The sequence below is a fragment of the Sceloporus occidentalis genome, unplaced genomic scaffold (genome assembly GCF_023333645.1).
Source record: "Sceloporus occidentalis isolate IW3139 unplaced genomic scaffold, rSceOcc1.0.p SCAF_3, whole genome shotgun sequence".
In the NCBI taxonomy this organism is placed as follows: Eukaryota; Metazoa; Chordata; class Lepidosauria; order Squamata; family Phrynosomatidae; genus Sceloporus; species Sceloporus occidentalis.
Window position 1 is genome coordinate 54,678,142 of NW_028316983.1, and position 14,327 is coordinate 54,692,468.

General features: G+C 41.9%; 1 protein-coding gene across 3 annotated transcripts in view; it reads right to left on the reverse strand.

Annotated features, from left to right (window-relative positions):
* LOC149315937 (complement component receptor 1-like protein) overlaps positions 1–13,146 on the reverse strand; it is a 44,411-nt gene extending 31,265 nt beyond the window's left edge. For all 3 annotated transcript variants that reach the window (XM_089514456.1, XM_089514459.1, XM_089514458.1), the window contains exons 1-2: positions 13,044–13,146; positions 7,511–7,714 (exon numbers count right to left, since the gene is read on the reverse strand). In XM_089514456.1, the coding sequence (XP_089370582.1) occupies positions 7,511–7,714; positions 13,044–13,131 (292 nt within the window). In that variant the 5' untranslated portion in view covers positions 13,132–13,146. The remainder of the gene's footprint in view (positions 1–7,510; positions 7,715–13,043) is intronic.
* Between the last annotated feature and the right edge of the window lie 1,181 nt (positions 13,147–14,327).

Sequence of the window (14,327 nt, forward strand, 5' to 3'; positions counted from 1 at the left end):
CGAAAGCAGGAGTAGAAGTGCGGAACCTGATTGTTTAATGGAAATACAATAGGTCTATCTGTGGGATTCCAAACCTGAGTGTTATCCACCTGAACACCTGGGGATGAAGATGCCATTCCGACTGGTCTATGTTTGTCTGCTGAGCCAGTCAGCCCTTGGGTTCAGAGTTCCCTTGATGTGTTCTGCCCTGATTGACAGAAGATGTCTTTCTGACCATTCCAGAAGCAATTGGGATTCTCTCATTAGAGAGTTAGACCTTGTTCCTCCTTGTCAGTCGATGTGTGCTTTGGCGGACATGTTGTCCATCCTGACCAGGATAGAGCTATCTTTGATTTGAGGAGCAAAAGACATCAGAGCCAGTTGTATAGCTCTGAGTTCTAAGAAATTTATACTGTGAAATCGTTCATGAACATTCAATTTTCCTTGAGCAACCGAGTTGTCTTTTGTCACTCCCCAGCCCCTCAGTTGGAGTTCTTGAGGAGGCTAAAGCATTTGGCCTTTTATGAGATTGTTGGACATCCACCATTGAAAAGAATGTCTGACTGTGGATGGGAGTGTCAGTCTCTTGTTGATTTTGAGCATGATGTGACTCTGGTATGACAGCAAGAACCACTGGAGCTCCCTTGAATGAAAACGAGCCCAAGGAACACAATCTATGGAGGCAATCATTAGTCGCTGAATCCTTCTTACCTGACCACCTTCATGAAATCTGCTGTGAAAGGGACTTCAGAGGTGGAAGACCCTGGCTTAGGGAATGATTCTCCTTTTCCCTTTGGAAGATCAGTGTCCTGTGGTTGTGGAGTGGGAACAGGTTCAAAGAGTTCTAGGGCTCTAATGGCTTTTTAAGGCAATATTTGGAAGTCATCAGCGACAAACAGTCTGGCAGAAGATGGTGGTAAGAGGTCATCCCCTTGAGTTTCATCAGATAGCTCATCTAAGGATAGTTCACCTTCCTCCCCTGGTTGGGGAAGAGAGTTGACAATGTCTGCATCATCCTCTTCAAGAGAGGAATGGGAAGGCAGAGTTGGTTTGGACTTTTTGGCTTTGGTGGTTTGGGCAGCAGAGGGCGCTGGTCGCTTGTCTTCGCGTTTAGAAGGGGCACCCTTAAGACTTTTCCCGCCTTTTGGAGGTTGGCGCCTAAAAGAGGCTTGTCTGGGGACAAATATACCCCTTTCAGAGGAGGGAATAGAGTCCAGGGATGAGTGGGGAACAGGGGAGGATGGGGGGGGGGGGACACTGTCTTGTTGGGGGACACCCAGAACCACTGGAGAGTGTTGGCGGGAAGGGTCTCCCTGGTGTAGAGGAGGAGTGTTCGCTTTTCCTGGGGATAGAGAGGAGACCGGGACCCCCTGTTGATGGCCCAATAATGTTGCTGCTTGCAAAGAAATCAAGGAGGTGATGAAGGTGGCAAGCTCTGGAGGAAGGACTTGTAGGGAAGGGTCCGGCTGTGCGGGGATGGTACTCACGCGCAGGTCCACTTGGTGGTCATCCGTGGTTCGGTCCCAATCCCAGAAGGGAAGCGTGCGGAGGGGCTCTAACTGGTGCAGAGACAAGGGTTCTCCCTCCTCTGACCTGGCCCTTTTGTCGCTGGGGTGGCTGGTCTCTTCCTCCTCCAGGCTGAAAGAATGAATGGAGCGTTTGCGCAACATGTCCAGGGACTCTCCAGACATGTCCTCTCTATTAGAATAGAAAAGGAAAAGTAAAAGGCAGATAGAGAGCTGCAAAAAAGACGTCTGAGCAGAGCAAAGGCAGGAAACGAAACTGGAGCTTCCAAGGGGTTTGGCTCCCTCTAGTGGTGGCTATATGCAAGTTTTTTTAGCACTTCCTGCCTGAAAGAGCGAGAAAAGAGAAGCCGACCCGTTCACAGGATAGTCCTGCCTTCTATCGCTGGAAAAAGAATTGTTTTCATGTGTCAAGTGGATATACGACTGAAATAATACCAAAAAACAGCAAGTAGCCACTTAAAAAGCTATAGGGGAGTTGCAGACACTCTTTAAGCTATTCACACAGCATACTTGTGTCTGGGTGTGGCCGTGGGTGTATGTGCCTTCAAGCTGCCCGTTGACTACATACCTCTTAACAAATTGCATAACTGCTATGATCAATTTCACTACCTTCATCCTGGAGTTCCCTAGAAAAAGCCAACATACTAAGAAAATAGATAACAATAGTTATACAGTACCTCCCACACCAAAACAGTCATAAACTATTCCTCAGAGCTAGAATACGCCAGTCATAGCCCTATTCCCTGTAAAAAGGCTTTGATAGTGCTGAATTTTATTTTTATGAATTGACAATGTAAAGATTTTACTCTCATCTTTGTAGCTATCAGGGGTATATGTGTAAGTTGATCTACTACTTCCCAATCACAGCTATGCTAAACATCAGAGATGTTTTTTAAAAAAAGGAGAAACCTGAGAAAAACCAAAATAATAACTTTAAAATAAACCAAAACATCCTTCTGAGAGAGAGAGAGAGAGTTTTTAGTCATACCACTTAATTGTGATAAAGCTGAGAAAGACTTCATGAGTAGATGTTCTGCTTCCAAAATAAATGGTCAAAATACTAGATAAACATTTTACCTCATACCTCAACTTCTAAAAGATCTAGAGACTTTTTAAAAAGTTAATTGGGAAACAAAGTTGTGATTCATAGTCAGTATTTCTTTCAGATTAAAGAAGCTTCCATGGGCAATTTATACATGACCAATTTGGAGATGGTTCATATTCTCAATTCTGGCATTAATCCATATCAACATTGTTTCAAATTCTATGGATGGCAGAATTATTTTTTAACAAGTATCTTTGTGATCAGCTTTTTGACAGGAGGAATTGAAATAATTCACATATAAAGTTTTCTTGTTATTTCCATCCTGATACTGGATTTCTGCGTGTTCTGGTTTACAATAGTAATCATAATTCATAATCATTTTATTTGTGTTCAACATTCCTGGAAACCTAGAGACAGAAACTCAGTTCTACATTTTCATAGTTGTCTTCCTCATCATTTGAAGAACTTGCCTTATGGCCAATTTTTACATCTAAGAAAGAACTGTATAGTCCATTCTAATTATAGATCAGAGGCTGACTATTTTTCTCAAAAAATTATGGATAAGAGTTTTTCAGAACACATCACTTTTGAACTCCATACAATTATTATTGGAACCATCAATGAAACAATGCTCTGAGAGAATTGTTGGCCTCTTCCTTTCATACACTGAAAAATTAAACGTTATTTTCAAACACATGCACCTTGTACAGAATATTCCAGGATGGAATAAACTTTGTATAGTAGATTTACAACATAATGAAAAAATTATGTGACAAATTATTATCTAATTATGTTTCCCTATAAGGTTAGAATTCCCACTATGGCCAAGAGTAGACAGAGAGCGCAAGATGGCTTACCTCCAGGGTTCTCCAATTTGGAGTTGAAGGCTTTCATGGCCAGCATCCATTGTTTTTTGTGGGGTTTTCAGGCTATGTGGCCATGTTCTAGAAGAGTTTTCTTCCTGACGTTTCACCAGCATCTGTGGCTGCCATCTTCAGAGAATGCTTGCCTAGAAAAGTGTTGTGTGTGTGTGTGTGTGTGTGTGTGTATACACACTGTATCACCCTGGGAAAAGAGGAGTGATTTGCAAGTATATTGTTTTGTTGCTAATGGCAGGCCTCAGTCAAAAGATGAACACCCAGGATTGGGAAAAAATTGACAACATCACCTACAGGAAAATGGAAAAAGATATGGCAAACCACACCAAAAGACAAAAACAAAAGTTCAACAAATGCCATAAGCACCAGCTGAAACCCTCACTGGATGCATCATGGACTATCATCAATCTCACACAGGGCAACTTTCAAAAGAGGAGACATCCATCCTGGCCAAAGGGGGCAACTTTGCAGTAATCACCCCCAGAATTCCTGTTGAAGACATCATTGCCCAGGTTGAATCTGCCCAACATCTCCCAGAGGAGGAAGCAGAAGAGATAAGAGGGGAAATAGCAAGGATTTTGCGCAAGGCAAAACCACCGCCCAGCAACATAACCAAAAAAGAAAGAAATGCCATCAAGGACCTCAATTCAGACCCCAAAATCATCATTCTTCCAGCAGACAAAGGCAATGCCACAGCAATCATGTAAACAGAACTATACAAACAAAAAATCAAGGAATTCCTGGATCCTGCAATATACAAAAAACTGAAACAAGACCCAACCAACAAAATCACCAGGAAAACAAACACCCTAATCAAAAACTCCTCAGTTCAGCCAACCACAAGACAAATTTTGTGCAAATCTGAGGCTCTCTCACCAAGAATGTATGGGCTTCCCAAGATCCACAAGGATTCCATTCCACTCTGACCCATAGTGAGTGCCACTGGATCCCCCACATACGACTTGGCCAAGTTTCTGGCCACACAACTACAAACCCATATAGGACAAACCCCCCACTACATCAAGGACTCAGCTCATTTCATAGGAAAAATCAACAACCTTGAGCTAAAACCCAGAGACATACTAATCAGCTTCGATGTGGTTTCCTTGTTCACCAAGATCCCAATAACAGACACCACGAGACTCATCCAACAAACTTTTCCAGAAGACATCACAGCCCTGGTCGAACATTGCCTCACCACAAGCTATTTCCAATGGGACAATGGATTCTACGAGCAGAGAGATGGGGTAGCAATGGGAAGCCCTCTGAACCCTGTGATAGCAAACTTTTACATGGAACACTTTGAAAAGCAAGCCCTGGAAACAGCACCAAAAAAGCCCACAACATGATTCTGATATGTGGATAACACTTTCATCATTTGGAGCCATGGAGAAGAAGATCTGGCTGTATGTCTGAACCATCTGAACAACATCCACCCGATGGAGAAACAAATTAAATTGGAACAAGGCTTACTTATTTAAATATATAAAAGAATATATATTATTCGACTTCCTTAGGGAAAGAAGATTAAAATATATTGGGAAAAGCAATAAAGAACCACGGGAAGACAAATGGGAAATAGTAATTAAGAATGTGAAAGGTAAAATGGGGTATGAAGACATTAACAATATAATCAATAATATTTTCTATATCTTGAAACCGATTGTTAATTTGATTGGATTGTAAATTTCTCTATGCTGTTTTCTTATTTGGATGGGAGTTGGGGGGAGAAAATTATAATATGAAACATGATTGTATAATATGTATTATACATGGTGTAATAAATTTTTTGGAAAAATTAAAAAAATGAACAACATCCACCCTAAAATCCAATTCACCATGGAAAAAGAAAAGGAAGGAAGACCGCTGTTCTTGAATGTCCTAGTCTTCTGCAAACCAAACCAACATTTGGGCTACACAGTATACAGAAAATCTACACATACAGACCGATACCTGCACAAGAACTCCAACCATCACCCAGGACAACAAAGAAGCACAAGGAAAAAAACTGGTAGACCGGACAAAACACATCTGTGAACCCCACTTCTTGGAAGATGAATTGAAGCTCCTAGACCAGGCTCTACAGACGAATGGTTATTCCAGCTCAGACATCAGAAGGGCTGCTAGGCCCAGAAAAACCCAGAGGAGTGAAGACAAATAACCACCCAAAGGGAAGGTATTTTTACCATACATCAAAGGAGTCACAGACAGAATAGGGAAAATGGGGAGGAAACACAGCCACCAAATGGTTTACAAACTGACCAAGAAAATCTAGCAAATGCTACACTTAATGAAGAACAGGAGAGACTCTCTCACAGCCGCAGATGTTTGCCGCATACCATGCAGCTACAGACAAGTCTACATAGGGATCACCAAACGCAGTGTGCAAACAAGAATCAAGGAACATGAGAGACACTGCAGACTGGGTCAGCCAGAAAAATCAGCAGTAGCATAACATGTTATAAACCATCCTGGACATAAAATGTTGTTTGAAAACACTGAAATTCTGGACCATGCCAACAACTATCAGGTCAGAATGCACAGCGAAGCCATTGAAATAACAAATCCTTAGATATCTTCAACAGGAAAGAAGAAACCCTTAAAGTAAACAAAGGCATGTTACATACCATTGGATTGCGGCGGTCTCCCGCCGCCGCCGCTTGCAGAGTCCGGGAGCCGCAGCGGCCAAACCGCGCAGCTCCCAGACACTCCGAGGAAGGAGCGCGGAAATCGCGCTCCTTCCTGGGCCCCGGAAAAGCCGTCACGAGGCGCTAGTCGCGCACTCATGGCATCACTTCCAGGGCGCGACGTGCGGACTCACAGCGTCCGCTATGTCAATATGGTGGCGGCCGTGTGGAAAGGCCGCCGCCATTTGTTACGGACTCTGTCCGTAATAGGAGTAGGGGCATCTGGAAGAGATGCCCCTTTTTCAAAATGGGACGTCCTAAGGACATCCCTTATGGTGGTCTGTAACCCGCCAAAGTTTGGTTACCAGTGCTGCAAAATAGCAAAATCAGCAAATGCAAATGAAAAACTATCCAAGATAAGGGGCTTTCCTAGTAGACAAAGATCACCAATTAACAGACACTAATCCTCTTTTGCATATCCTCCCACCCTGAGGCCCTGCTATCAACAACAGAATAATACACAGATTAACATGGGAATCACTCCTCCTTACACAGGGTCACGCAGTATATATATATCCACTCTTTTCCAGGTCAGCATTCTCTGAAGATGCCAGCCACAGATGCTGGTGAAATGTCAGGAATAAACTCTTCTAGAACATGGCCACATAGCCCAAAAAACCCACAAAAAACTACAGTCTCTCCAGTGTTTAAAACAGGTGAAGAATAATAAGGGACGTAACAAAATTGCCCTCCTAGAGGGGAGCACAAAAAAAAACCCGGGTAGGAACATGGCTCTCTTTGGTCTGGCATGAGAATGTGCTGTCTCCAGACATTTTTACCTGCCCCAAATTTAAAAATTATGACTGAAGGATACACCATCATTTTTAAAACTATTTTGGGGGAAAAAACCACCAGAACATGTGCACATTTTTGTCCTCTCCAGGTTACTGCAGACCCAAGATTCACCTTTTTGTAAACAAGGAAAGTGAACTAGAAATTTGAGAGAGGCGCATTTTTCACCAAAAAATGTTTCTCCCAAAAAATAAATGTGGAGGTACAGTGAGGATATCTGGGGCCACAAAACCAGCCTTGGGTGTCACATGCAGCCCACTCCTAACACCAGTACTGCTGGCTCCCCTTGATGGCATTCTGTCAAACAGGTGAAGATCTTCCTGTTCAGACAGGCTTTCAAAACAGAGAGCTTTTAAAGGATGGCCTGGGGTGCTATACTGTTTTAATGTATTTTAAACATTTTTAAAAATCTTTTTAAAGTATTTGATATTTTAATATGCAATTATTGTAGTAATTTCGGTCTATTTTAATGTACTATTTTTGTAGATTTTAATTGTACTGTTTTTTAATGTTGTAAGCTGCCCTGAGTCCCAGTCTTGGGAGAAGGGTGGGATATAAATAAATATCATAATAATAGCAGCAGCAGCAACAACAACAACATACCAGCACAAACATCTTGCACTGGTGACCAAGCATCGTTGATGCATATAGTGGTTTCACTTCTTCCAGGGATCCTTGCAAAACCTGGTTTACATTTGTATTTAATTGAATAGCCATTTGGAACAGAAACTGGAACAGAAGCTGGAAGTCGGTCGTATACAGGCTCAGAATAAGCAAACACAGGCAAGAGAGCTGTATTGCAATCACCTAGGAATCATTTTAAAAAACAAAATAAACACCATATTCTCTACTGCATTATTTATTACAACTACAGTCGGCCTTCCACATTTACAGCTTTGACTATTGCAGATTTGATGAATATGTTTTCTCTAGGAATCTCTAGGTCCTCCAGCACGACCCTATTGCCAACATCTGCCAAAAGTCACACTGGAAGTCCTAGAGAATCCTAGAAGAACACTTCCCTAGGCATTTGTAGATCCTCCAGGCCAATTTCATGATCAACTTCAGGCAGATCTTGACCACAGAACTGCCCTCGAGGACCTAGAGATTCTTAGTGAAGCTTTCCCAAGTAAAAAAAATTAGTGTATTTTACTGTGCAGTTTTTCCACTTTCACAGGAGTCTTGTACCCCAAACCCCTGTAAGTGTGGAAGGTCCATTGTAATGTATCAAAATATAAACAATAAAGCCTAATTATAAAAGTGATAATAGCTTCTAACAATACACATGTGAGGGGGAAACTGGCATTAAATGCCAAGTATTAAAAATTGGCATTAAATGACAAATATCAAACTTGATATTTAAGGCTCAGTTTCTCTGGACCTTTTAAACTGAAATGAAAAAAGCCCTTTCACTCTCTTGAAAAGTGAAAAGTAAAAAGTCATTTAAAAGAAAAAGAAATACTTTTGCAATAGCCCCAAAAGCAGACTAAAAGTATATGAATAGTTTTAAACCTATAACACACACACGTTGTAGTTTTGCACATTTTTCTGTGAAATTTTACATATCTTATTTTCTGGAATCTGCAAAAAACATAAAAATTATTAAGAAATCCATATCCCCTTTCTGAATCTACTTTTACAGAGATATTTTAGTTGAATATACTGAATTAAATTTGTACAGTGAAGGTCAGTATTTTGAAATGCAATCCTATTCAGAAGCCCTACTGAGCTCACTGGGAATGTCCCAGATAAGTATGCTTAAGACAACAGCCCTACAGAATAACACTCTTACTCAGAAGTCCCACTGAATTCAGTGAGCCTTATTTACTCCTAAGTAGGTGAGTGCAGGACTGCAATCTAAATCTTCTGTGGCAAAGATTCAGGCTTGTTAACATTCATACACGACGGAGAGGCCTGTCATAGCTGCGAATGGGTGTAAAAGCAGCTGCATTGACTGTTTGAGTTTTTCCAGTCAAACTGGAAGACATCTCCACTTGTTAAGCAAGAAGCCTTTTTTCAAAAGCGGAATATACAATGGGACCTCAGTATCCACAGGAGATCTGTTCCAGACCTCCTGAGAATAACAAAAACCATGGGACCTCAAGTCCCATTGTCCCTAATGGTGGTGTGGCTGCATACATGCACTATCATTGGGGACAACGAAGGCAGTGCAGTCGCATGCACAGGTCCCCATTGGGGACAACATGTTTGGATACATTTTCTTTTAAAACCTCATCTAGTTCATTTTTCTGATGATCGAAATCAAATTCCTTTTTGTCTGATTTATATCTTTCCAACAGCTGGCTGTAGACCAACCAGTGGGTTTTTGGTTCAAATTCTGGAATTTCTTTTATTGATCTCATTACGTATTGTTGTTGGTTGTTCTTTTTAACAAATCCTGATATCTTAGCTATCTGCTCTTTATCTTTGTTCTTTCTAATAAAGCCTCTTGAGGAGATAACCAACCTGGTATCTTTGAGTAATTTTTTTCCATATCGCAAAGATCAATTTTCGGATGAAGTGATGCTCAAAGTTTTTGTGTATCTTATCTTTACTATACCTAAGGTGTGCATGCCACCCGTAGCGTAAATTAAATCCCTAGAGGCTTAGAAGCTTTTGATTTTTAAGTCTGATCCGATCTGAGAGCCAGACTAAGATATTGGTTTGATAGTAGAGGTATAAATCTGGTAAATTATAGCCCCCATTAAGTCTTGTGTCTGTTAACGTCTTCCACCTCACTCTTGGCTTCTTGGAGAAAGCTTGTTTGCTGCAGCTCCAGAAAATAGGACACAGAGCAACAGATGCAAACTACAGGAAAAGAAATTTCACCTCAAAGAACTTCCTAATATTAAGAGCTGTTCAACAGTGGAACACACTTCCTAAGGCTTGACAACCTTGTAAAAGGGGAAACGTTTACCTTTACACGGACATACACACATAGAGGAAAGTGTCTATATCCTTAAACAGTTTGGCAATGTGTATGTGTGTTTGTGTGTGTGTGTGTGTAACAGAAGCATAGAAGCATAGAATCGTAGAGTTGGAAGAGACCACAAGGGCCATCCAGTCCAACCCCCTGCCATGCAGGAACTGTCAATCAAAGCATACCTGACAGATGGCCACCCAGCCTCTGTTTAAAGACTTCCAAGGAAGGCTCCAGTTTCTCAACATCCTTTTTGAATTGTGATGCCCAGAACTGGACACAGTATTTCAGGTGGGGCCTGACCAAAGCAGAATAGAGTGGCACTATTACTTCCCTTGATCTAGACACTATACTTCTGTTGATGCAGCCTAAAATCGCATTGGTCTTTTTAGCTGCCTCATCACACTGTTGACTCATGTTCAAGTTGTGGTTTACTTGGACACCTGGCTTAAGGAGACTGCATGTGAAAGGGATCTAGGAGTCCAGGTAGACCACAAGTTGAATATGAGTCAACAGTGTGATGAGGTAGCTAAAAAGGCCAATACCATTTTAGGCTGCATCAATCATACAATCATAGAATTGGAAGAGACTGCAAGGGCCATCCAGTCTAGATCAAGGGAAATAATAGTGCCACTTTATTCTGCTCTGGTCAGGCCCCACCTGGAATACTGTGTTCAGTTCTGGGCGTTACAATTCAAAAATGCCATAATCACAAAAAGTCAACATGGGTTTCAGAGAAACAAGTCATGACAGACAAATCTAATCTCTTTTTTGATAAAATTACCACCTTGTTAGATGAAGGGAATGCTGTGGATATAGGATGAAAAGGAGCCATTGTTGAGCACCCTTTGGGTTTGGCCGGTCAACCAATTACAAATCCATGTAACAGTTACTTTGTCTATCCCACATTTCACTAGCTTGTTTGCAAGAATATCATGGGGAACTTTGTCAAAGGCCTTACTGAAGTCAAGATATACTATATCCACAGCATCCCTTCATCTAACAAACTGGTAATTTTATCCAAAAAAGAGATTAGATTTGTCTGGCATGACTTCTGTCTCTGAAACCCATGTTGAGTTTTTGTGATTATGGCATTGCTTTTTAGATTTTCACAGACTCTCTGTTTAATGATCTGCTCTAAAATCTTTCCTGTTATTGATGTCAGACTAACTGGACGATAATTGTTGGGATCCTCTTTTTCCCCTTTTTTGATGATGGGGACAATGCCTCCTCCAGTCTGTATGAGTCGTGGTTGACTGAAAAGTAACTAACAACAACTATATATATATATATATATATATATGCACATTTTGCTTCAAGTCTGTGAATACGTACGATACATATATAAATCTCATATATGTGTGTATATATCACATTATATATGTGTGTATGTGTGTGAATCGAGGTTGACTCAAAAGCAACTAACAACAGCATATATAAATATATACACACACACATATCGGCATATATATTTTGCTTTGTGTGTTTGTATTACATATATATATATATATATATATATATATCAATCATATACATACACACACAAATCAAAATACATATGCCTCTATATGTGTGTGTGTGTGTGTGTGTGTGTGTGTATGCTGTTGTTGTTAGTTGCTTTTGAGTCCAATTCAACTCATGGTGACCCTGTGAATGAATGTCTCCAAATCTCACTATCTTTATCTCCCTGCTCAGGTCCATATATATATGTATACACACACACACTTTTCTCCCTCCACATTTGCTGTATTTAGGGGCACAGGACCATTGTGAAAGCGGAAAAAACTGCAAACAAATAAATAGTACTTTTTTTAACCTGAGAGAACACCTCTCTAGGAATTTCTAGGTCCTCTAGCAGAACTCTGTGGCCAACACCTGCCAGAATCTGGCCATAGAATCACCAGGAGCCCTGGTGGCGCAGTGGTTAAATGCCTGTACTGCAGCCATTCACTCGAAACCACAAGGTTGCGGGTTCAAGACCAGCAAAAGGGCCCAAACTCGACTCAAGGTCGCTAAAATGAGTACCCAGACTGTTGGGAGCAAATTAGCTTACTTGCTAATTAGCTTACTTGCTGTTCACCGCTATGATCTTTGGAACAGCGGTATATAAATAAAACAAATTATTATTATTATTATTATGCTGGAAGACCTACAAATGCCCAGGGAAGTGTTTCCATAGGAATCTTTAGGCCCTCCAGTGCAACTCTATGGTCAATTTCCAGCAGAATTTCTCTGGAGGCTGTAGAGCGGAGGTCCCCAAAGTGTGCCCCTTTAAGAGATTTTTGGACTTCAGCTCCCAGAAGCCTCAGCCATGTTGGCCAATAGTCTGGGATTCTGGGAGCTGAAGTCCAAAATCCCTTCAAGAGCACAGTTTGGGGACCACTGAGCTAGAGATCCCTAGAGAGAGCATATTAATCAAATCTGCAAATAATCAAAGCTACAAATGTGGAGGGATTGGTGTGTACACTTGTCCCTCCATATTCGCCAGGGTTAGAGGCACAAGACCCGGTGAATATGGAAAAACTGCAAATAACAAAAACACAATTTTTTCTTACCTGAGAGGACACCTCTCTAGGAATCTCTGGGTCCTCCAGTGCAACTCTGTGGTCAAGTTCTGACAGACACTGACCATAGAATGGCACTGGAGTAGCTACAAAGGCCCAGTAGAGTGTTCTCTCTAGGAATCTCTAGGTCTTTCAGTGCAGCTTTTAGTTAAAGTTGCTCATAGAGTTGCTCTGGAGGACCTAGATATTCATGAATAATCAAATCCGCAAATATCACAGCTGCAAATATGGAGGGATGAGTGTGTGTGTGTGTGTGTGTGTGTGTGTCTGTGTGTGTCTGTGCGTGTGTGTGTATGCATCAACTATCTCGGGACTTCAGCTCCAAGAATCCCAGGCTATTGGCCAACATGACTGAGGCTTCTGGGAGTTGTAGTCCAAAATCCCTTAAAGAGCACAGTTTGGGGACCACTAGGCTACACTGTCTCTTTACAGGGTAGTGGTCGCCAAACTGTGCTCTTTTTAAGGGATTTTGGACTTCAGCTCCCAGAATCCAACTCTATTGGCTAACATGGCTGAGGCTTCTGGGAGCTGCAGTCCAAAAGCTCTTAAAAGAGCACAGTTTGGGGACCAATGCCAAGCCTTGGGAGGCTGAACCCCTCGAGAGACGGCAAGAGACGGGGCAGAGGGACGGAGCCTCCTCCTCCTTACCCACCCATCGACCCCTGGGGGAAGACGAGCAGCGTCGTCAACAGCCACAAGGACGGGAAACACCCGCGGGGGCGCCGCCATGACCGTTGCATGGCGCCCTCGCGTGGGCGTCGAGGGCCCCGCGTGCGCGTGCGCGTGCGCGGGAGAGGCGCGAGGGCGTTGTGATTCGCGCGGTGGCGCGTGACGGAAGCAATAACGGCACGCGCTGCCGCTGGGGGGAGGGGCGCTGGGGCTGGGAGCGGAGTCATGGCAACCGTCGCCTGGCTCGCCTCAGGTTTAAACAAAAAAGGGGGGAGGGAGGACTAACGGTCAGAAACTCTGATGTAAAGCATTTCTAGGGAGAGCCATGGAAAGAAAGTTAGCCCCATTCTGTAGGGCGATATATAGATATATAGATTTAAAACAAGGGTACTGTTTCGGGGGGAAAAACTATGCACACACACACACGCGCGCCGCGTAATAAATAATAATAAAACTTTTGTTTCTATCCTGCTTTTTGAAGAGACAAAGCGGCGTACAAAGATTAAAATACCTCAATATATACATTATATATATATATATATATATATATATATGGGTGGGTGGGTGGGTGGGTGGGTGGGTGTGTTGTGTGCCTTCAAGTCGTTTCTGAGGTTCAGCGACCCTAAGGCAAACCTGTCATGGGGTTTTCTTGGCAATTTTCTTCAGACAGGTTTTGCCATTGCCATCACCATCATCTGAGGCTGAGAGAGTGTGACTTGCCCAAGGTCACACAATGGGTTTCATCGGGCGAGTTAGGCATTGAACCCTATTCTCCAAAGTCCTACTCCAACGCTCAAATCACTACACCATCCTGATTCCCCATATATATATATACACACTCACACACACACCATATATATATATATATATATATATATATATATATAGCTTATACATTATATATATATATACACCATATATATATATATATATATATATATATAAAATACATTTATATATATATATATATACACACACACTATATATATATATATATATATATATATATATATATATTCACAACACTTGAGAGAGCAGGGGACCTATTTTTGAACAACAGATTCTCAGAGTTGTGTGTGTGTGTGTGTTTTGTGCTAGTATCCTTCATTCTGCTAGCCTATTGCTATTGCTAAGCATTTTTGTTTGTCATGTGGCAAATTCTAAACTGTGCTGCCTTGAAGGGTACCACATAAATTATGGCACAGAGAGATCTTGTAGCACCTTTGAGACTCACTGAAAGAAAGACATTGGCGCAGCATGAGCTTTC